The sequence below is a fragment of the Mesoplodon mirus genome (assembly GCF_964341445.2).
Source record: "Mesoplodon mirus genome assembly, chromosome: 9".
Taxonomy (NCBI): domain Eukaryota; kingdom Metazoa; phylum Chordata; class Mammalia; order Artiodactyla; family Ziphiidae; genus Mesoplodon; species Mesoplodon mirus.
Window position 1 is genome coordinate 35156435 of NC_138985.1, and position 24109 is coordinate 35180543.

Here is a 24109-nt window from a genome sequence, read left to right on the forward strand (position 1 = left end):
CTGGAAAATATGACTACACGTCCTTCCTTTAAAAAGGACTAGAAGCAGAGTTTCACTCTCTGAAATGTCAATGAAAGCATTAATTCACCTTCCAGGGGTCTCTCTACCCCAATATCTACAGTTTCCAGTTTTGAGACAAAAATAGCAGTTGAATATAGAAATATTCAGCATTCTATCCTATACATTGTATCATTAATAATGTGCTCCCAAAATAGACCCATTATTTACCACCATCCCACCCTTGCCGCTACACCCAGCTAAAACATTCCAAACGTTGAGTGCAAGGGCTCAGTAATTTCTATTGCTTTAATATATACAAGAAAAATGAAAGCCAACGGAGGAGTGACGTGTGAAAACGAAATTCTAAATGATACCACTCATGGAAAAATACTTTAAAAACTGATGAAACATCTAGAATCCACTAGGCATTGCAATAAGGCACAGTGCCTGGCACACACAAAATAAAGCCATCAAATTTCTTCAACTAGAGTACTGTGGAATAATTTCATAACTATTTCCATGAATCAAACTCAAAATAAGCAGTATCATCATTGCTATGAAAATATCACCGAATCACTGAAAAAATATAAACACCTTTATCAATAAACAGTCTTGAGTCTCTACAGCTATGGGAGAGAATCTACCATTTGTGAATGTACTTGAAATTGTTAAAGTAGGTCTTTAGTTGTTGTAATATTCTAGTAGCCAGAAAAAGGTGAGAAACTGAATCACAAGACGTTATTAGTCAGAAAATAAAAACAAAGTAACAGAAAATATTTAAAAGTCACACACAAGTTATTTTTCAAAGTCTAGTAGCAGAGGCAAAAATGTTCTCCAATTAATATTGTGAGAGCAGCACTCAATATTTCATCGGGCATCTTTAAGCTTTTCGTTAATGTGCCTCTTGCCCCAGTTGGTCTTGTTTTCTTGCTTAAAGTCACTGCTCTTGGGCTGGCAGCTAAGCAGAAAACTAGTTTCCACCTCACTGGACAGAAGCATCAGAGATGTCAGTCTGTGCAACATGTATTGCCTTCTATTTTCTGGAATGTCCCAAACAGATTAATTACTTTTCTCCTAAAATCTGTGTAAGGTATTTTAGAAAGCCCTCTTAGAAGTTTGTAAGGTGATCATTTTTTATACATATGTATGTGTATGTATTTCTCCCTCCTCCCTTCTACCTTCTATCCCTCCCATCCATCCATCTTTGTTATTTCTAGATTTTACATTTTCATTAGAAAAACACGTTTCTGTGCAAGACTACAGATATATTTCTTCACTGGTGTGTTGCTTCATTCAAAATTACATTTTCTTGAACATTTTCCTAAGAGAAAAGAAAATGCTTAAAGGTACTGATGACCTCCTTTTTCTTTTCCTTTTAATCTCTCAACATCCAGTTATTACTATGTTTAAAATCACTTTTTGTAGTTATTACTTCAAAAATTTATTGGGGCAGCAAAACATATTTTGCCTATAGGATCTTAGCTAAGCAGAAAGAAGGTTTGATAACCAGTGAGTATAAAGAGAAACAAAGAAGTAATTTAAAAGCACTGGCTAACCTAAAGGCTATGAAAACATGATAGCATAAGAATTAAAATCAGATCAGATCACTGGAAAATAAACACAGATACCTCCTATTTTCTCATTTCTATACCATTTAACTTTTACATAGTGCTGCTGGACTAAGAGACGGAATGCTATGAAGAACTATCTAACGTTGATTCCTTCTTCAAGGGCAAAACCATTTACAGTTCTAACATGCTACCACAAGATAATGACTACATCCCTTTACCAGAAAATGTGTTAATGGTTTATACGAGCAATTTGAAGTGGAAAATTAAAGTTAATAAAAATTTCCAAGAACATGAAAACTTATCCCAAAACATAAGTGTATATTAAAAAAGTAAGATACATCTCTTACACCTGCTTTTTTTCCCAGCATGCTGAATATTATAGTATTGCCTGCCTGTGACTTACTTCATTTTGAGAACAAATTACTGATCCACAAAGAGGGATGGTAGTGATTCCAACGCTTCCAAAAAAATCTCCTCATTTGCCTCTCATTGACAATCTCTCATCAGAACAAAAATAATTGTATTCAGAACAAAAATAACTGTATTTCAAATGCTGTAAAATGTAAATCTCTAATTATGCTACAGTTTTGTACATGGAGTATTAGAATGATGATTGATTACTATGTGATATGTTTTCCAGCACTTCAGATCATTAGCAATTTGAGGAATGATTCAATAACTACTTATCTAAAGCCATGAGAAACATCATGATCTTTTAACAGTGGCACAGTTTTTACTAAATTATCTGGAGATAATAAAGATATTTTATGTTTAGACTCTTGAAATGCCTAACCACAAAATCACAGGAATATCTATTATTGTTTTTTGTTCCTTTCTCATTGATTAATAAATCCTCTGGCCTATAAAACCTTGGAACATGACATTAAGATACTTCTGAGCTGCTCTGACCTACATGTGTGCAGTAAATATAGTTCTTTTTCATAAACCTAAATCACATGAATAGCTTCCAACAAGTTAAATTAAATAACAAAATTTCCTTGGCAAGTAGGACCATGGTCCTTCTTCCATATAAACTGGAGAACCATCTGATTCTTTAGAAGACAGTGTTATTAAGAACTGATAAAGGATGGCAATTAAATTAAGTGGCAAGAAATATTTTTTTTGGTCTTCTAAGATGATAAAGCTCATGCACGGACTTATGTAAATACAACAATATTTTTTCTAAATGTATTTTAAGAGGTTAAGTTTTCAATTCTTAATTCTATAAATTTAGTTACATGAGAACAGAGGTATACTTTGATGGGTGATTAGATGATTTTCCAAATGGATAATTAATGAAACCTGAGCTTACTGACTGCAGTGCATTTGAGTGAGCATTTACAGGCATCAGCTCATGCCATAAATGGAAGAACTGGTTGAAAGCGCCGCAAAGCAGCTTTTTCTAAACACAATAACATTGTTTTATTAGAAACATTACTATCATTTTAATACCTATGACACACCGAAGAAATTCATGCACATTTATTAATGTCAAAAGGAGAAATGTCATGATGTCGGGTCTTCATGAAGTATCCTAAAACTCTCTACAATTAGCGCTAATTAGTACTTTAAACAGTGATTTCAGCTCAACCTTCTAAAAAGTAAATGACTAACCCATAAAAGTAGCCTCTATGCCCGGAGACTGAGCTCTGTGATTAGGACTGAGTTTTATCAGAAAAAACACTGGAGACTTGTCTTGTCCCTGTCACGTTAAAATATACTATCTAACAGGTCAGAAATTAAAATATTAAGAATGATTTACTTATGTAGTTAAAATGGTTTATCAGTGAGCCCAAACAATTTTCGTATATATCTTTTTCATTCAGTTGAGGAAGGAGGAGGACAGAGGATGAGTATAATCACTTATAGCTTCAACTCTTCTAATGTTACTGTTTACTCCTTCATAGGGGTTATTTACTGTTCTTCACAAAGTTAAGCTTTTATTTGTCATCTTATAAAATTTTTTCAACCAAAATAAATAGAGATAGCCGTCCTATAATTTAGCTTAAAGATCTCTTACATTGTGTTCAACCATCGCTTTTCTCAACTGTTTTAATTTGAATCTCTAGCAAACTGTTCTTAAGGAGAAAAAAAATAGATAAAAATTCCCTTTGTTGTTTAAAGCTTTAGACTAAGTTATCTCAGTTTATCTAGCCAGTTCATTTCATGCTCAATTTACCTCACTATACTTGTTCTGGTGCTTTCCTAATTCAAGCTCTATGCATAAGTCAAGATACAAAAGAGGACCAAAAAGAAAATCCTGTTAAGTAGAAGAAATTCATTTGCTACAAATGGAATTAATGTTGGGTGGGTAGGAAGGTGCAAAGAACACTGTCCTGGACTTCAGATTTCTCATCTTTAAAATATGGAATAAAATAAATATAAAACCTACAGAAAAGAAATGGTTTGGATCTCTACAAGCAACTGAATTTGAAACTATTTTATTTGTTATATAAAGCTATAAAAGTATTAACTAGCTTATGTATAGATGTATATGTATAGGCATATATGGCCATTACAAACATGTATTTTTATGTTGAACATAGTGATAAGAAAAAGTAAAGCAACTACTGGAATACATTTTGATGCCACTATGTACATTATACCTCAAAACTTTTCCAATTTTTATATCACAATCATTTTCGTTGCTTGTTATTTTATTTCAGTAATAACACATGTGGCAGATTACAGAATCCTAAATAAGTAGTAATTTAAAAAAACATAGACAAATATACAAAAGTGCATGTCTGTTTGTTGGGAGGGGATGTATTTTCGAGAATATGTAGGTAGATTTATGTAGAATCAGTTTTAAACTGCACAACTGTTCAAAACAGGTAGTGTACTGAATTAAGAATATTATGATAAAATACTTAGGAAGCTAATAACTGTTAAATGATGCTCAGTGTTTTTAAATTGGGTCAGTAATAATCAATACTCTATTAATTCAGAACTCCCCTGTGTTAAACTAGTATTTCCTAATATTTAGGGTTACATTTTCAGCAAAGGTCTTTCACTGAACATTAGGAACATACGTCTGTTTCTTATAATTATGTTTATTGGCATAGTTTGAAATGTAGATGTTGAGAAAAATAACACAAATAATCTGATTTTTTCCCCTTCAGTCTGAAAAGGTTTGCTTTGAAATTAATCCTTAGATACTTATTACAATGAAATAGCAAAGGTTAACTACTGAACACTAGATTTATGAGATCAATTCAAAAAATTTCTGGTTTTCACTGACATTTGTCTACATGTATACATTCATTTTGATTTTTATCAGAACCTAATAATAATGACCATAAATTATTTTACTGCCATTTATTTTGAAAAACACTTTAACATACTTCTTATTTTAAAATATAATATTATAATAATATATAATAATATCCAATATTTTAATCATAAAGAAGAAATATGATAAGAAAAGTGTACTAGCAATGAAGTGGGTGTAAAAGCTATAGAAAAAAATGAGGCCTCAGCTATTTAGAAAGCCAGTCGTTAATATATGGATACTTTTTCTCTCCTATATGTAAATACTACCCTTATAAAACAGCTTATTTCATCAAAGTCAGTTTTAATAGACTGGTTTCTTATGTTGCTTTCCAAAGACAGTAATGAAAAACAACCCCTAAAAAATATTATTCTTCAAATCACACTTAGTTATCATGGTCATTATTTCTTAAATCTGTATATTCTGACAGAAATAAAATTGACAGAAATAAAATTTCTCAATTTAGGTTATGGAAATTACTCTCAGAAACAGACATTAAAGGGTTCTAAAAATCTTAAAAATAGCTATCAAAACAGCAATCAGTGAAGCAAAACACGTTCTTGTAAAAAATCAGCTCATGAATACCATCTGCTTTGCAATAGGATCCTGGCTTAAACTCTAGAACAAAAATATTTTAATAAGGAGTTTGTCTATTATTTAAAAAGCTCTAAAATTGTTCAACAAGTCTAAGGGTAGGAAAAACAGTTTAAACACTTGGCAGTTTATGTAATTTTAAGACGAGACAGAGGTGACAACATTTTAAATGTAGCTTATTTTAGTGCACAAAAGTGGCATGTATCATTATTGATAAAACGTGCTATTTCTTTTGATAGAAAAAAATCATTGCTTTTTTTTAAAAGACAGATAAATCTTGGAATGATAAATCTAGTTCCAAACAAATCCTTTGAATTTACACTGCTATTTCTTCCAATGGCTATGACATTCTCTCCTGATTTTGTAGAGAACATGCTACATTAACCTCTTTTTTTTTATATAACATTTTAACAATTTACTTGAGCAAAAATCCACTTGAGTCAGGCAGCATCCAATCTAGCAGATAGAAAGAAGCTCCGAAGAGCTGTACAAAATGAGTTTTACAGGCAGAGGGGAGTGGGAACAAGGAAGTTATACTTTGCAAAAAGAGTGAGTTTAACCTCCTTTCTTGACGTTCATGATCATCTGGGGTCATGATGTAAACAGTTTCATTGTGTAAAAGAAAAAAAAAGAGCATGAGGAACATGTTTTGGTGCTCTGATTTATGAAAGTTTCATAGGTGTGACGCTCGAGGTAATCCACAGACACACACAAAAATACTGGACTGAAATAAATTTGAGAAAGCGTATTGTCATCCATTCAGCAAAAGAAGAAAAACACAGGGGAAAGCAGAAGGAAAAACTGTAACCCTGAACTACACAAGAAGTGTAGTACAGAGAATGAATAAGGTTTTATTTATTTGTTTTGCTTTGCTACTATTTTTTGTTTTAGGTGGGAGCAAGGAATTGGTGAATCACCCCCAAATTAAAAGCAGTTTGGTGGATAAAGTGGTCTGTACACTAATTCATCAAATTAATTTACTGCTATAGAGAACCTACTGTGAACTAGGCATTGTTCTGGGCACTGGGGATATAGCAGTGAATATAATTAACAAAAATCCTCACCCATAAATTCTGGTTGGGGAAGAAAGACAATACATGAAATTATAAAGAAACAGACATAGTACTTTTGATAATAATATGTGATATGGAGAGAAATCAAGAAGGGCATAAGGACAGAGTGTTAGAAAGGTGGGTGGTTTTCATTTGGTCAGTCAATAAAGGCCTTATTACCTAAAAGAATAACTTTAAAATGGTTATAAAGAACAGGAATCTAAAATTTCTAGAGAATCACCATTATATACTTCATAGACCATGAAAGGCACACAGTTACTAGGAGATTTGAAATTTTTTTCTACTAACCCATAAGGTAAAGCTCTTTAATGAGAGTCAGCAAATTTCTGCTGAGGAAATACAGAAACTGCCAAATGTACACCCCCCCACCCCCCACCGTGAGGAAAGGGAATTAACTGGATATCTACAATTGCCAGACTTAGTGATGGGAAGGTTGTGTTCCTTTCATTCAATCATTACAGATGATTTGATCACTCTCCACTAGAGTCCACTAATGTTTAATTATTTGACTTCCATAAAACATTTTAATTGAAGAAGTCCACTGATGAAAGTTAGAAAACAATCTGTGTGCATACCATTTTTTCATTACAAAGCTTATTTCTTTCTGTGCTTTTTCTAAATCATGATGAAAATACATTATTTTCAAGTGGTATCTAAGTAGCAAGCTCAGCCCCATGGGAAGGAATAAATTCTAAATTTACTTTAGTTGTATCTCTTCAGAATTTTCCTGGGGAGCAATCAGAAGAACTCAAGTAAAAACGTGGTAATTTTTTTCCATCTTTACTCAGAGTTAAAATTTTCTAGTTGTAAAAGGAAGGAGACCACAAAATAAAAATGTCTGGTTATATAAAGTTGTCAAAAATAGAATTTGGCTTTGGGGCTGTGACTTTGATACCAGAGTGATAAGGTCTAGAAAAGAGATATAGCTCACCTCTTACAGACACAGGGGAATATTACATAACTCAATAAAATGATCTCTGATAACTCCCTGCACCAGTTATGCCCACTCTGTATTATTTTATGATTTTATGTTAATTAGTGCTAATTTAACCAATTACATCTATGAGATATCTTAGGCCTAAGCATGAACTCAAAGTGTCGGTGAAAGACTAACCAGATGATATAGACTCCTGCCTTGAAATTTGTGTGTCAAAAGTGTAAACACAGTTCCATGATGGAAAAACTCTATCAGAGTTAAAGGATCTCAGATAGTTGGATTCCTATAGAGTAGGAATGGAATAAATTTAAATCTCTGATGTTTAAAATTGCAGAATTAAGACAAATGTTTGGAAACTCCAGGAAGAGAGATTTTACCCATGTGGAAGAACTCTGTAATAATGAAAGCTCTCCAAAAAGCTTGGAAGATAGTTACTAAGAAAAAAATAACTGAGTATGGAAAGAGGGCCAAATGCAGACAAAGCAACAAACCATAAAAACAGTCTACATTTGCCTATGAACAAACAAAAAGGGCAATATAGTGCTTTGATGTGTGTTATGGGTTTAAAAAAAAAAAAAGTTTGTTGGAAGTCCTGATACTTAGTACCTCAGAATGTGAAACTACTCAGACACAGGATCTTTACAGGTAATCAAGTTAAAACAGGTCTTTAGTGTTGACCTAATCAATAGGACGGGTGTCCTTATAAAGAGGGGAACTTTGGACATAGACAGACACACAGAGAGGGAAGACAATGTAAAGAGACACAGGGAGACCACAATTACAAGCCAAGGAACGCCGGAGGCTAGCAGAAGTTAGGAGAGAGACCTGCAATAGCCCTCAGAAAGAACCAACTCTGCTCACAACTTGATTTTGGACTTCTAACCTCTAGAACTGTGACAATACATTTTTGTGGTTTAAGCTACCTAGTTTGCGGTACTTTGTTATGAGAGCCCTAGCAAACAAATACGATACTTGGGCAAGAAGAACAAAATGATCCCAGTGGTGGGAGGTCAAGCATGAACTCTGCCTCATCCTGTACGTTACCACAGTGTCTGGAAAAGAGCAATGAATGGATGAATGAGATAATGAGTGAATGTAAGCACGAATAAGTTAAAAAATGAATAAACCTGATGGGGATTTAAATTGGATTTTTTGGGAGAGCAGAGGAAATGACAAGATAAAAAGACAACAAGCATGGTACTGAATTAGCAAGAAGAATCAGAAAATGTCCCCTAAGCCTCAGAAGAGACTAATAAAGAATAACTGTCAGGTGCTAAGTTTAGCATTTTAACCCTGGCCAGGTTACTGGTTTATTAAAGAACCACGATAAAGGCACTAGCCTACTCTGGGCTTTGCTCCTCATCTGTAAGGTGGTTGGACTAATAGCTAAATGCTATTTAACTTGTGCTCAGTTGTTTCAAATATCTATTCCATAACATCTTACAGGAAAACCCAGATGAACATTTTGGCCAACCCAATACATAAAAATAAACAAAGTGGAACTGACACTTTAAGCAAAGGAGGTATCAGTTTAGATTATCAACAGGACTTGCTAGGATGGGTCTAGATTGTGGCAATGAAAAGGTAAGCAGCCAGAGTCTTTTAATGCATGTCTTAACCCATTGCTTCTATGCTTATAATCCTTCCTTTAATACATTTATTCAATAAATATTGAAGGTCTGCTTTGTGCCAGGTGCTGTTCTAGGCTCTTGGGACTACAGAGGCAAACAAAGTAAGATTCCTGATCTTGTAGAGGTTATGATCTACTGGTGAAGGAAGATGATATTTGATTAAATATATATTAATAAGTAATACACACAAATTTAGAGGGTGCAGGGATTCATGCTGATAGACATTTAGAGAATGAGGTAAGGAGAGCTTCTTTGTGGAAGTGAAATTTAAGCAGAAACCTGTACACAGGAGCAAGCCAGGCAAAGATCTGGGGGAGAGAGAGATCCCACCAGGGGTCCTGGGTGGGGATGAGGTTGGCACATCCAAAGAAAGGCAAGGTCAGGGGTTGGAGCAGAACGAGAAGGGGGGTAAATGTAGGAGTGACCAATGAGGTTGTGAGTCGGGATCACATGGGTCCTTGTTAAGAAATTTCTAATGTATCCTGATGAATCTTTTGAGAATCTACTGGAGAGTGTGTGACAAAATCTGATGTACACTTAGAAAATCACCCTAGGTGCAGTTCGGAGAATAGACTGTAAGGAAGGCAAGGGTGGCGAGGTCCATGGGCTAGGGCACAGAGTAAACAGAAAATGATGCTGGCTTGGTCTAAGCTCCCCACAGCCAAGGGAAGTAATCCAAACTTGAACTCAGCAAATCAGATCCCCTGGGACCTAGCCCTTCCTTATCTTTCCAGTTTCACTTATAATAAGCCCCTTCCTCCTCCTCTTTGCTTTATGTCTGTTCACCAGTCTGAACCTTTGCACATCTGTTTCCTCTATTTAGAATAACCTCCATTTTTCTCTTCATGGTCCAACAGAGATCTCACCTTCCTGTTTTAGAACCTCCTCTTTGAAACATTTCCTGGAACTTCCAGGAAGAGGAGAAGTTACTATAGAATCTCATATAATATAAAACTGATCTTTCATGCTGAATTACAAGTGTTACTATGTCGAACTGGATGGTGTAATTTTTTTTTCAATTTTATTGGTGTGAGAAAATTAATGATATAGAATTTATTGAGCTAAACAAACTCACAACACTATGAATATCACTTAGGTTATTCTTTTCAGTACAACTAACATTTAGTAATTCATGCTTATAATTGAGAAACTCGTTTTAGTTTAAAACACTCAAAGAGTGTTTAGAAATTTGCCAAGAAATAAATTTAAAAATTCACATCTTAGAATCAGAGTATCTAAAGTGCTAAAAACATTGCCTGTATATAAAATGGTCTACCTTGTGTGTGCAATAAAACAGTATTTTTGAGTCTGTATACAATTATTCCATATTAAAGTATGCATTAAGTGTGACCAATTAGAAAAAGGAACTACTGGATTGTGCTCCAAGGCTCAATACACTTAGGATTTTCCAGGCTCAGAGTATTATTTGGTAATTCTGTTCAACTTCTTTTACGATTAGACAGTTAATCAGTATCGTTGGTACAATCAATAATACAACTTATACAACCCACTGTATCTTTCATTTTGTACTTCTAAATCCAAAGTGAATACTGCAAGGAAAAAATACTGACACCTGAATCTCTTCTATCCCAGAGCTCATTTGAATTAAGGGTATAGGGCTATACGTTAAGTAAATGATGAATACACCAAGTGGAAAAGCCTGTTCTTTCTAATGACAGAAGCCTTGAATATAACTTTAAAATACTGTTTAAAAATGTATTTTCAAAGGTTTCCAAGTAACTCTTTGGATGAGTTCATAGGGCACAGCTGTAAAAATAAATACCTATACATTATAGCCGAGTTAAAAATATTTCATGCAATATATTTAATTATAGAAAGTTATACATTAAAACAAATCTCTGTAAACTGAACGAAATCTCAGTGCACCAGTGGTTCCCTGACTTAAAACAGTTATGACCTGTCCCCCACATGAACAGTTACACACTGTTTGAGAAAGTCCACAATAACAAAATGCCCCTACGAAACTAGAAAACTTGTAAATTTTAATTTATTAATATGACTATCAATATGCCTATATACCTAAAAATTGACTTACAGTTACATATAGTGACATATTTTTCAGCCCACAGCCAATGTTCAATGTATATGGGTTGCTGGCAACAGAGTGATATCTCAGAAAAATCTATTTAGATGTTTTGGGGTTTGAAGATCTAGAGTTCAGAAACCAGTGCATTAGGGGCACTCTTAATCTGAACATAAATCTAGTTTTAAATACAACTATCAGATTTATCAATAACCTTCTGAAGAATTATATATTAGGTTTTAAGTAGGATACACCTTCTTTTATACCTGATTATTAACATTTCTTATTTTCAGCTATAGAGATCTTCACGAATGTGTCCAACATACCTATATATGTTCTTTTCCCTTTGAAGCATATTTTAAAATAATTAAACTCTATTATTCAAAGGAACATAAAAAAATATTTTTTCCTCTGTAAGAACTAGGACTAAGGCTTATCTGAGGTAGAATAAGAAAGTTTCCAGAAACAAAATAAGCATGGATGAACTATGAAGATTATTTTACACTTTCTGCTCTAGAAATGCTCTCTCTGGAGCAACAAAGGTTAACATTCTGGAGGAAGGAAGAATAGACTGATTAAATGATCTCCACAGGTCTCCCCACTAAAGAATTCCAGTATCCATGGGTTTAAATGTTTGGTCATCCTTTGCCTTATCTATTTATGTTCAATGCTTATTCCATCATACTTGAATATGAATATTAATTGTACTTACCAAAATCAGTCTACAATTGACACCTGGGAGATTTCAAGATTAGAACAAAATTTCAATCTCATTACATCATAAAATGATAACCTTCTCTCTCATTTTTGTCTCACATAATATGGTCTTTTTTTTGGTATTTCTACATGGATGTATACTTTTCTATCTTTCCCCCAAAATTTCTAATGAAATAGTCCTCACTGAAATTTAGAATTAGGCACCCGGAGCCTTTACTGCCTCCTAAAGTCTGCAAACACACAGTTAGTATCAACTCATCCATTGTCTTCTAACTGAAAAGAAGCACTCTTACCGTGTAGCCCTCGGTATACTGAAAAGGAGCCCTGGAACTTTCGTCTGCTGTTGGACTCAGAGGCTTGGGGTCAGACATGGAGCGTTGCATCATCTTGGCTGTCTTAGGACTTGCTGGGGGAACTTTAGCCATATCGGGGTGCAGTACTTTCTGTGGACTTATATCATCAGGGAGGGGTTTCTCATAAGGTACAAAGGCTGATTCTAAGGCTTTGCCTGGTGAAAGTGGTGAGATGGGTGAATAAAGGACTTTTGGAGATTTGGGTGGGGAAGGAGCCAGCTGTAATGTGGAATCTGCCCGAAGGTGAGATGAATAACCGATCTCTAAAGGTGTTGGGCGTTTCTTGTCTTTGGGTGGAGATGTGGCACCCAGATATTGAGGACTTTGTGTGTCTGAATCTGCTTCTGTTTGACATCCTAAACTGCCCCCTTTGTAAGTCTTTTCTGGTGCTGAAATGTGTTTAATTATTTCTACCTTGGCATCCACGCGTGCCCGTATCGAAGGCGTTCTTATGGTTCCGACTGGTTCAGTTTGCACAGATATCTCTGCTACTGTTTGAACTGCTATACTGGAGACTTTGGAAAGGAGTTTGGCCTTGTCTGCCTCTGTAGTGCTGTCACCGTATTTCCCTACGCGAGCTTTTCTCCTTGATCTAGTAGGCATATCCCATTCATCCTGATCTTCATCATCCGTTTGGACGCTTGTATCGACACTCTTTTTAGTTCTCCTTCTCCTACTCACGTAACTCCTATCCGCTGCATCTTCATCATCAGTTTGTACCCCGCTGTCCACTATCTTTTTAAAGCAGCGGGGATCATCTGCCAGATTTTCCCCCATCTCATCATAGTGGCCACGGACTTTAGCTCCAGAACTTCTCTTTTTGGGTTGCTTCTCCTCTTTTACAACCACGTCTGTCAGAGGTATTTCGGAAACAGTACTCAGGATACCAGGTGGGGCAATGTACTGAGTAACCCCATCCGACTGAACTGTGTACCATCCTTGGCTTTGTGGTATTTCAATCGCCACCACGGCAGAGGCTGTGGTGGTTGTATCTTCGGTCGCCCAAAACTGACCACCACCTTCTGGGGCAGCATACTGACCTTCCAGAATGGCCTGCTCTGTAGTGGTTTGTGGAGAAGCAGTTCCAGAAGGATCATAGTTATACTGGTAGATCTGGCGGATCTTTTGTTCCTCGAGCTGCTGGTGAAGCTGTTGCTGCAGCTGCTGGATCTGCTCCAGCTGCAACTGTTGCTGCGCTAACGTCTCCTGTCTCATGATGAACTGGGCTTGCCGCTCCTCTTCTTGCTGATACAGGAGGTGCTGCTTCATTGACTGCAGCTCCTCCAGCTTTTTTTGAACCATGAGCTTTTCCTGTTCTCGGAACCTTTGAATTTCCTGCCGTTCCCACTCTAATTCCTCAGCAAAACGCTGCTGCTTAATTTTCTCCAGTTCCAAGAGCTCACGCTCCAAGTCCAGTTGCTGTTGTTGCTTATCTTCTTCGGGGACGATTAAAAGTGCACTTTCCTCTCCCACCACTTCAGAAAATACTTCAGACGCTGTGGTTAAAGTGGGAACTGAGTCCATCGTCTCAGCTGTCAGAGTTTCCATAGTGATAGTTTGCAAACTGGCATTGATATCAACACCTGTGACTGCAATGTCTGTTTCAGATGCCCCTGTTGTCAAGAAATATGACCTAGGCATTGGCTGGCTCTGGTGCAGGGCGGATAATGAAGTCACAGTGTCAGTTGTGTGCACACCAGACAAATCCCTCATGGTGTTGCTGAAAATGGAGCCAGGTTGTGTGGTGATAGCAAATGTGGAAGGAATTGGAGTTGCTACTGAAGAATAGACAACACCATTAGATGACCTCAAAACACTCCCCACACCATACTGAGGTCCTGGAGGTGGAGTCATTCTTGCTGTGGAATACTGTGGGGTACTAATCCCAACTCCTGAAATGACTTGTCGTGTTTCTGGATATGGACCTGTAGTCTTGCTTGAATAATCCATTACCTCACCTGAAACACAGGGTAGAGTTACAGTCCAGTTCCCAGAACGAATGATGCGTTTGGGGTTGGAAAGCCCACTCAGTCTTGAAGAACATAATGAACGGGACGGCATGCAAATCCACAGGTTAACCTACCTAGGTGCGGAATAAAAGCAATGTTGAACATGCAGGCACATGCAGGCGACTTTGCGTGGAACAGGTTAAAAAAAAATGAAGAAACAAAAGCACACATGTACTCCAAAATACGTTGCCAAAACATCCAAAGAAAGATGAAAAGTAACAAAATTGGGAAAGGGACATTGTCATCCTGAAATGAGATGAGGAACACCATAATGATATTTCAAGGAAAGGTCTGTTGCTACATCATACTGACCTGTAGTAATTCTCCCTGAAGTTAGATCTACTGCTGCATCAGTTCCTCCAGAATAATCAAAAGCATTCTTACTTTTATAGAAAAAATGTCCAGCTTCTGCTAAATTAGTGTCAGACATGGAAGGTTTCATTCCCCCAATCCCTCTATAACCATATGGCCCTGCTCGATCATACTGATAGTGATCATCCCTATAACCAAAACGATCCTCAGGAAGAGTCGTTGCAGGCTGCTGTGCCGTGCAGCTCCTCCCAAAAGGTAACTTATAAACCACATCACAGCACACAGCTCTTCTTCCTGCAGTCAGATCAACAGGTTTTTCATCATCTATTATTTTGGTCACCACATTTGAAGTAGCTTCATCCATTGTTACAACAGTTCTATGAGACTTTGAGGTACTGAGATCCACTACTTCTCCATCAGTGATGCCCTGTGATGTGGTGCTATCAGTCCAACCGTTTGTGACACCAACAGGAGGTGCAGTCATGGTTTTCGTAAGAGCTGATGTCATTGGGTGTACAGAAGTGGTTAAAGATAAGTTTATTGGTGCTTCCTCCCTAACTGTAGGAAAGGCCTGGCCACTTGGTACCCTGCATGGGGGCTCTACATGCTTTGATGTAGTGAGTTGGAGTGGCATTGCTGTTGTATGTTCTAGACGCACTAGGCTTTCTGTGCCTGTGGTGTAGCTTGCAGTAGCTGTGCACGTGACAACAGTCACTGTCTCGGTGACCAGGGATACTGGAGTCACTCCTGATGAAGTTGCACTGAGATTTATAATAGAGGGCTGGACAGCACTAATTTGTCTCCCATACATTTCACTTACTGTGGTCTGCCTCTTCACATCCATCATGGAAGCAGAAAGATCCATACATTTTTCAGTTACTTTAACTTCTACTTTGGGTACTGTACGCAGATCAATAGCATCACCAACAAGTTGCAACTTAACATTTTCTTTATACTGTTGCTTCTCTAAATGGAGGTGATCTAGAGCAAGAGGCTCTGGAGGAATGGATATAGAGACACTGCTGAGACCAGTACTAGCAATTGTACTTTTGGCTGTTGAAAACTCAGCCTTGGAAACTTCAGCTGGGAAAAACTGTGTAACTGAAGTTGGGGGTTCTTGAAATGAAGATAGTGTTGTGACAGGGATAGCAGAAAATGTCTCCAAAGCTCCTGAGATGTACAGGCTCTGTCGTGAAGAACTTGAAATTTCTGTAGCTGTCATAGGAGGAACTACAGAAAATACTGGCTCCGTGGAAATCAGGTCTTTGGAGGGTGATCCCAAGGGCCAGCTGGTAATAACTTGACTCCCTGAAGAATCTGTTGGAGTCCCAGGTTCAGATGGCAATGTGATAACCACATAAGTTTCCATGAGGGACTTGGAAAATCTTGGCGAGGACTTGTCAGAGTAAGGGGAAAGTGGAGAGGTAGGGGAAGGCAATTTATAATCTGCTGAAGTCACTAAATTTAATGTCATAGTTGAAGTTATAGGTAGACCTGTTGGTTTGGGCTGCGTATCTGTTGGTTTTGCGGTAGTGACTGGAGGTTCAGGAACTGCTGGTTTAGGGGCAACTGGAGGTTTGCTTGGCTCAGGTCTATGTGTAAATACAAGTCCAGATGGAACTGAAGATGGCTTAGGGGGGACAGGAGGAGGTACAGTGGTACATATTTTTGTTATAGGTAACCCATTACTTCCTGGAGCAGCTGTGGTCTCTACTGTAGCAACAGAATCTACTAGAGGTGTAGCTGCAGTAGTCGCAGTCACTGGAGCTGGAACCGTTACCCTTTTTTTAGGATGAATAGTTGGTTTAGGTGAGGTTGGTGGAGGAAGAGGTGGGGGAGGAGGAGGGGGTGGAGGGGGAGGAGGGGGTGGGGGAGGAGGAGGAGGGGGAGGAGGTTGGGCTGATGCGTCCAAAGAAGAACTTCGAAGGAATGGACGAGCTTTAGTTGGAAGACAGGAAATAGAAGGAGTGCCAGATGGCAGCTGAGATGCAGGCTTTGCTGGACCAAAAACGTCTTCAGATAAAAAGCATGTAGTTGAAACCTGCTCCTTCATTGGAAGGGCTGTTAGAGAGGAAGGTGTCTGATCAAACAGAGTTTCAGATAGGCTAATTTTTGTTAGTTCAGCCTCCGACTCCTTCCTTGTATCTCTGTAAGCTTCCAAAACTTCCAGAATAATTCCATCCCCTGTTTCTTTCTTGGCTTTCTTCACTGGGTCTTTTCCAGATACAGATAAGTCAGTGGAAATAGTGTCAGCAATTAGCCCCTCAAGTTTAGTGCCTACAGTTTCTATGAGAGAAGGTTCCATATCAGATAAGGAAATCACAATGTGATCAGCACTAGTTCTACCATCTGGTATGGTAGTCCGATCTAAAGATATGTCTTCTGGATAGTCTATAATGCTGCCTGGGAAATATGTTGATGAAGAAATTTCCTCAGAATCTTCAAATTTAGTTACAATGTCCACTGGCTCAGTATAAACTGTGGTTATGCTATCCAGGGTAGTAATGGGTGAGGAGCTATCTGTGGTACAAACTGAAGAGACAGATGATGTGAGAGAGGGTGTCTCAGAGGGTGGGGCAGATGTAGCACTTTCTGAAGGCTCAGAGTAGGTTAAAATCAGTGACTCATGAGCAATTATCTCTTGAATTTCTCTTGTATAATCAGTCACATATTCATCCTCAATTTCTTCTGTTGAAAAATGTTGGGTTATTTTAACATCTGGGATGGAGAGTGTTGCACTGCTGGTTGAATCTGTAAGAGATACTCCTGAGAGAACACTTGATGTCAAAGATGCATCAGGCACCCTGTCAAAGTCCACAGTAGACTCTGTCATATCATCCCTGATGGGGGGCTGGGTTGGGCTGGATCCAGGTGTTAATTGCATCTGTTGCCTTTTTATGAGTTCTTCATAGGCAGCATCAGCATCTAATAATTGCTTTTCTTCACTGGTAGAAGTTACCATACTACCCAGATCCACAATCTCATGGCTTTCTGGGATGATAAAAGAGCTTGAAACAATGTCTTCTTGAGGCAAAACAGCATGTAAGCTTTCTAGCTCATAAAACTCTTTCTGAAGGTCTGTAATTTTCTGCATGGGATCTTCATAAATCTGTTCTGGAAGTCTTATTTTTTGCTCTCTCCCTCTCTGCTGTAAAAATCCATTTTCTTCTTCTTGCCTCGTGAGCAGACTGCCATCAACGGAACCATTATACGTGTCCTCTACTAAAGATTCATAAATATAATCCTCTATTAACATCCCACCATACAAAGGCTCTTTTTCAAACATTTCGTCTCGTTCACTTGCAGCTGGAAAAGCTGTATATTTCTGGCTTTTATGCATCATTTCTTCATACATCTCCTCAGCGCTTTTTAATGCCTTTTGGCTACCTTCTTTCTGCATAATAGATTGCTCATCTGTCGGTGAGTATAAAGACACAGCTGTGGGCAATTTATAAACTTTTTGTACTTCGATTATCTTTTCTGGGCTTATTTCAAAGCCTTCCGGGTCTGACTCTATGCTAGGTGAATATTCAGAACAAGAAGATCGATGAAGCTCCTCCATTTCTGCAGCCTGACGTAATTCTTCTGTTGGAGATGCATCTTCAATGGGAGAGAGATTACTGGGTGGTGTCTTTGGTCTTTCCCTCCTTCTCTGAGCTCGAAGTTCATCTTTGTCTTTCTTTGATTTCTTACTAGAACTCTTTCTTTGCTGCTGTTCTAATTCCCGTTGCTTTTCTTGCTCCTTCAATAATTCTTCTTCCTCTCTCAATTCTTCTTCCTCTGAAGAATCTTCAATCGTAGGTAAAAGAGGGCCATGCGATCTGTGTCGAGCTTTGCGCTGCTGTTTGCTCTCTCCTTTTTTGTGACTCGGGCTACTGTCGCTGTCCTCATCAAGTGACGAAACTGATGTAGGGGATGTGCCAGGAGTGAAGCTGGAAGCATGAAGACTAGAAGATCCTTCCCCCCTTGACCGATCTTCCGGAGAGTCTGTCAAGCTTTCCATTTCTAATTCTGGCTCTTCATCAAAGTACAAAGCTGTTTTTTTCTGTGATGACTCTGCAGAGTATTTATCTGTGATCGTGCTATTGAGTTCAATCGTTTTGAATCGACGTAGCCCTCCTCCTCCGGAAACTACAAGTTCTTCACTCTCCTGACTTTTAGTTTCTCTGTATTTAAGTTCCGGACTTTCATCAAAGGTCTCATCATCTTCATCATGCCACGAATGGCGTCTCCCTGCATCATCATCAAAGCTTGCACTACTTTTTCGCGTCAGTCGCCTGTGTTTCCCTGCTATTCCTTTTCCCTTCCCTTTGGTTTCTTCCTTCTTCTGGCTTTCAATACTACTACTAATCTCTTTGAGCTGGTTCCTAATGAACTCATCATCTTCAGAACCTGAAGCATCTTCATCAGCACTCATTTCTATGATTTGCTTTCGAATGAAGTCTTCCTCTTCACCTGATCCTTGACTATCTTCATGTTTATATTCATCACTGCTTGATGAACCAACACTAGTTCTCCGTTTTCTTTGTGGAACAGGTGAGTTTTCACTTTCGCTACTGTCTTCAATTGAATCATAAGGCTGTCTTCTTGTAGGCAACTCATCAACAAATTCAGACTTTTCTTCATGGTCCTTTCTGGAAGGGATGTCTTGTTGGCTCTCTTTCTTAACAGTGTCTTCTTCTTCTTGACTTTCTTTAAGCTCCTCTGAAACTGTAGTTTTGGCTAAACTCTGAGTTTTCTGTTGGTCCTTAGGCTGCTCAGGAGAAACCTCGCAGGGTTCTGTTTTCTTTTCTGCTTTTTCTTCAAGTGTACTTGCCTGAGCTTCCAAAATGGATAGGACCATACTTTCTAACTTAGCCAAATCTGAGGGGCTGGATGGGCTGCTTTCTTGTGAAAAGGAGTCCTTTTTGAGTCCCTTGAGCAAATCCTTTTCATCACTGGGAATAAGACTTGGAATTTCACCAAGCGAACTTGATATTCCGTCAGAAGAATATCCTGTGTCACTCAGACCTTGTGGGCTTTTCGGCTGCTGAATACTTGATGTGTCTGATTTGTCATCTTCTTTTTCCTAGCAGGAAGGAAAAGATACAGGAAAACTTAACATGGTTAAACTAATAACATGGCCTCTCCATTACTGTCAAATAACTATTACAAACTGAGGAATAATTATAGGAATTTTTTCAACTATATAACAGTATTTTTTTTTAAATCTGTGAGCACAAAAAATAAAAGTGGTTGATACATATAAAGGTTAGTTTTCATTTAACGTGTTTAATTAAATGTCTATTCTCAATCACAATTGATTTTATTTCATTAATGTTGTATCCTTTTACATCTCAATACCGTTTTTCTTCAAAAACATGATTATCTTTCTTGGTACATTTACTTTGGTAAAGAGTTCAAATGGTTGAAGAAAAATTTTAGTAAGTTTCCATTAACATAATTAATACTTTTGGATTATGAGGACAGGCAAACAAAGAATCAAAGGATGGGCACTGTGCTTGGCTCCAAGTTGCATGGGATGTTGAAAAATTTACTTAACAGAAACAAGCAGGTAACATGGCCACAGTATAATACTCATCTCACCTACCGCAAAGGACTTTTTTTTTTTTTTTTTTGAGAGAGAGATTCGAACAAGGCATTGCCTTTTAAGTACACTTTGGAAGATGTAAAACACTGTATTTTACTTGGTATGACTGTTAATATTATTATTCTGTATCACTTGAAATGAATGTTTAGAAAGCGTAAACTTTGAAGAAGCTATGACATAATTGGTCTGACTCAAGGTTCTAGAAAAAGAGAAATATCCAGTTATTATTTTTCTAGAGTTGTTAAATCACATTTATCTTCAGCATCCCATCTCAAAGAAATTTAATAAATTTCTTATAAATATCTTCGGATTTTAAAATACTTGGAATTTTACCTTCACACAATTTCAAAGTCAGCTCCCTTCAACCAGCACAATAACTAACTTGTGAATGTGAACAGGGGCTTTCCAGGGAGCTGGGACACTTCAGATACATATCACAGTCTTAAACAACTGCTTTCTTTGGGCTGTGATGAGGCCATACCAGCAGTTTGCTTTAAGAATCAGAGAGGCCTTAAGCGAAAGAATGAAACAGAAACTTTTTTGCATAAATCCAAATTAAAAATACCTATGGGCAAAATGAAACCCAAGTGATCCAGTTAGTTTCCATGTTTTACAGATAGTGTCAAAATAACCCCACAGCCCTATGGAATGAAGAGGTTAGAGGAAGAGTTGCAGGAGGACATGCTCTGTCTGACCCTGGCCTATGAGGCCACCTGGATTCTACTAAGTATGTATCTTGAACTAACCATCTTGATATTTTCAGTGGGTGTATGGCCATGGGTTTCTCCTAGCTATCCACAGCTCGAATAAACAGATGTAAGGTTGCACAAAAAATAAATACCACGCAAACACCTCTTTCTTCCTTCTTTCCTGCCTTGTTCCTTCCCTACTTTCTTCTTTCATTCTTTTTTCTTCCTCCTTCCCCTTCCCCTTGTTCTCAAATATAAAAGTTGTTGGGTTGATACTCATTTTACATTCATTTCCATCTCAATATCTGTCTTTATTATGTATGGCTAAGGATGTATCTTGAGCATATAGGGTAAAATGCACATTATATGGTAAAATGCTTTTTGCTGAATTTACAACATGGCAATTCAGAAAGACAGTCTGATACATTCTTTACAACTGTCCTGCAAAAGCAATGAATACTCTTTGGTTTACTAAGAATTAACTTTCCTAGACCATTTCAGATGTCTTTCCAGAAAAGGATTACTTATCTGCTGTTGTGAGACTATAGTAGTTGGGTTGACAAGCACGCAACTAATTGGTTTGTTTCTCTTAAGAGCTACTACACACAAGAAAAAAAACAGGTAAAGCATCGTTTTCATAAAATCTTTCTGGATGGTCACAGTGTAGGGATATTTCCACCTCCTCACATCCCACACAATACCAGCACAATATTTTGAGTCCAGTATGCTTTCTATGCCTTTCCTTGTCTGCCTTCCCACCCTTCACTAAATCACAGTAAAAACCGTAACCACAGGGGTGGGGTACCTAAGCTTCTTGTGGAAAAAAGGTCAAGAAAATGATCTTTCATAACCAAATTTTGATGGTGTCATTTGTGTTCTTTATTTTGAGTCTGCACATATTATAAAACATAACAATGTAATAAAATTATACATATAAGGAGGAAATGCAATTGTGATTACATATAACAATTCACTGAATATAATAAAGAATAAATTATAATTGTATACAATGAACTCTGAAGTTTCTACTGACATTTTACAAAAATAAGACTAGGATCAGACATACACAATGTAACAAAGGAAATTAAGATACACTAGACAGAAGACTCAGACGCATAAACATCAAAATCCCTACCCTACAATCCCCCTCATGTGCCCTTCTGGATGTGTTCATGCTTTCTTTCTTTTCTCAGTGCTATGTTCTACCCACTTCTCCCTCTTGCCACTTTCTTCCTGGTCTCTTTCCTCTCCTCCTCACGGGATTCAATCATCATTTACCTATGATGATGCTGTGATGATTTTTCACCTAAATGACTTCCTCTCCATATTATAAGGTGGCAAAAGTCTGCAAAGATGTTGCCCTACAGGTTTGTGGGTCTAAGATAAAGTGTTTGGAGTGGTTAATAAGGAAATCAAGTTAAGTGACCAAAGGGCATATGGCTGAACTGTTTAGAAGGAATAACTGGTCATGTACTTATTGTACCATGAGATACTGAAAAAATTGAAAATGTCAATTTTTCTCATACTAACTACCATGGGTATAAATTCCCCTGACAGAGGTGAGTAACCTTCTACTTCATTACTGTTAGCTTGTTAACTATCAGATAATATACCAACTAGCCCTTTTACCTCTTTAAGATAGCTACACATTCCTCTTTTCACCTGCTGCTGCTAAAATTAAAAAAAAAAAAAAAAAGCTGTTCTTCATATACAGAGATCAGCATACTGAGGTGTTTATGTGTCCATCCATTTACCCTTTCTGCAGCTCTCCACTCTCATTTGTGAGATATCTGGGTGAAAGTTCTAGTGCAATTTATTCCCATGCAGGTTAACTGGTCTCTCATAGATTTAACATCACAAACCCTTGCTTTATTGAATAACATTCCTTAACGAGGGAATAATTTGATCAAATAAGAAAGAGTAGCTGGCACTGAGAAGAATGTAAAACATAGCGTGTAAGTTGGGTCTGGTTTTCTCTATTCAAACTTCAAATGGATATCTGAAGTACTGTAACTCCAGACGACTATAATCAAAGGATCCATGGGAGGGAGGCTTATAGTCTTTCAAATTTCTAACTCCCTAGGACTAAAAGATTGGCAGTTTTCTCTCAGTTGGCTCAAAAATGTGCAGTTGCATACACATGGAATCTAAAAAAAAAAAGGTTCTGATGAACCTAGGGGCAGGACAGGAATAAACACATAGACGTAGAGAATGGACTTGAGGACACGAGGAGGGGGAAGGGTAAGCTGGGGCGAAGTGAGAGAGTAGCATTGATATATAAACACTACCAAATGTAAAATAGATAGCTAGTGGGAAGCAGCTGCATAGCACAGAGAGATCAGCTCGGTGCTTTGTGACCACCTAGAGGGGTGGGATAGGGAGGGTAGGAGGGAGACACAAGAGATAGGGTATATGGAGATACGCGTATACATATAGCTGATTCACTTTGTTATACGGCAGAAGCTAACACAACATGGTAAAGCAATTATACTCCAATAAAGATGTTAAATTTTAAAAAATATGTGCAGTGGTATGCTTATTTCTGAGAAAAATATTAAGCTATTTAGTAACATATTAAGATTTAATAAAATAGATTCAAATGATTCTTCCCAAAGTACATGCATAGATTACATATATAACACACATATATATATGTGTTTAAATATCACTGAATTTTCTCATTTATGCATTATTTTCTTCATTTGAATAGATAGGAGTTGGAATTAATTATCCATTTAATTTTTTACATGTAGTACAAATACAACCTAGAATGACCTCCAAAATTATTACATAAGAATAAAATTACAGGCCTAGACCCCTTGCATGAGAATTTTGTTTGTCATCTTAGATTGAGGCAGTGAGTGGGAAGCGCCATAATTTAAGCACTTTAAAAAAAAAAAAAGCAACGTTATTTTTCGGGAACACATTTTCCCTGAGGAACACATTTTCCTTGTATTTTCCTAAGTACATTAGCATTCAACTCTATTACACTGACTTTTATTTTTTTGTATATATTGCAGTCTTCTCTATGTACAGAATTATGGTACTTGAGCCTTTCTAGTCTGTATATATGAAACAAATCTTCAAAATTTTCAGAAACTAAGATTCATATTTTTTACTTACTAACCAAAAGCAGAAAGCACAGAATTCTTTTCTTTCCAATATTCCACTGCCATTTATTGACCTGAAGACCAGTCAGAGAGAGGCAGTGATGAATTGAGACCCGCTTGAAACCTTCCCATGGTGTCATATCTTGAGGCCTTCTCTAGTACCAAGACACTTCTGTACTGCCAAGCTTAGTTCTGCCCCTTTCACAGA

At 37.4% G+C, this 24109-nt stretch overlaps 1 protein-coding gene across 1 annotated transcript in view; it reads right to left on the reverse strand.

Moving 5' to 3' along the window:
- Positions 1 to 24109, reverse strand: part of PCLO (piccolo presynaptic cytomatrix protein) — a 387719-nt gene that overhangs the window by 174362 nt on the left and 189248 nt on the right. The window contains exons 5-6 of the mRNA XM_082632322.1: positions 14513 to 19580; positions 12132 to 14149 (exon numbers count right to left, since the gene is read on the reverse strand). Of these exons, the coding sequence (XP_082488448.1) occupies positions 12132 to 14149; positions 14513 to 19580 (7086 nt within the window). The remainder of the gene's footprint in view (positions 1 to 12131; positions 14150 to 14512; positions 19581 to 24109) is intronic.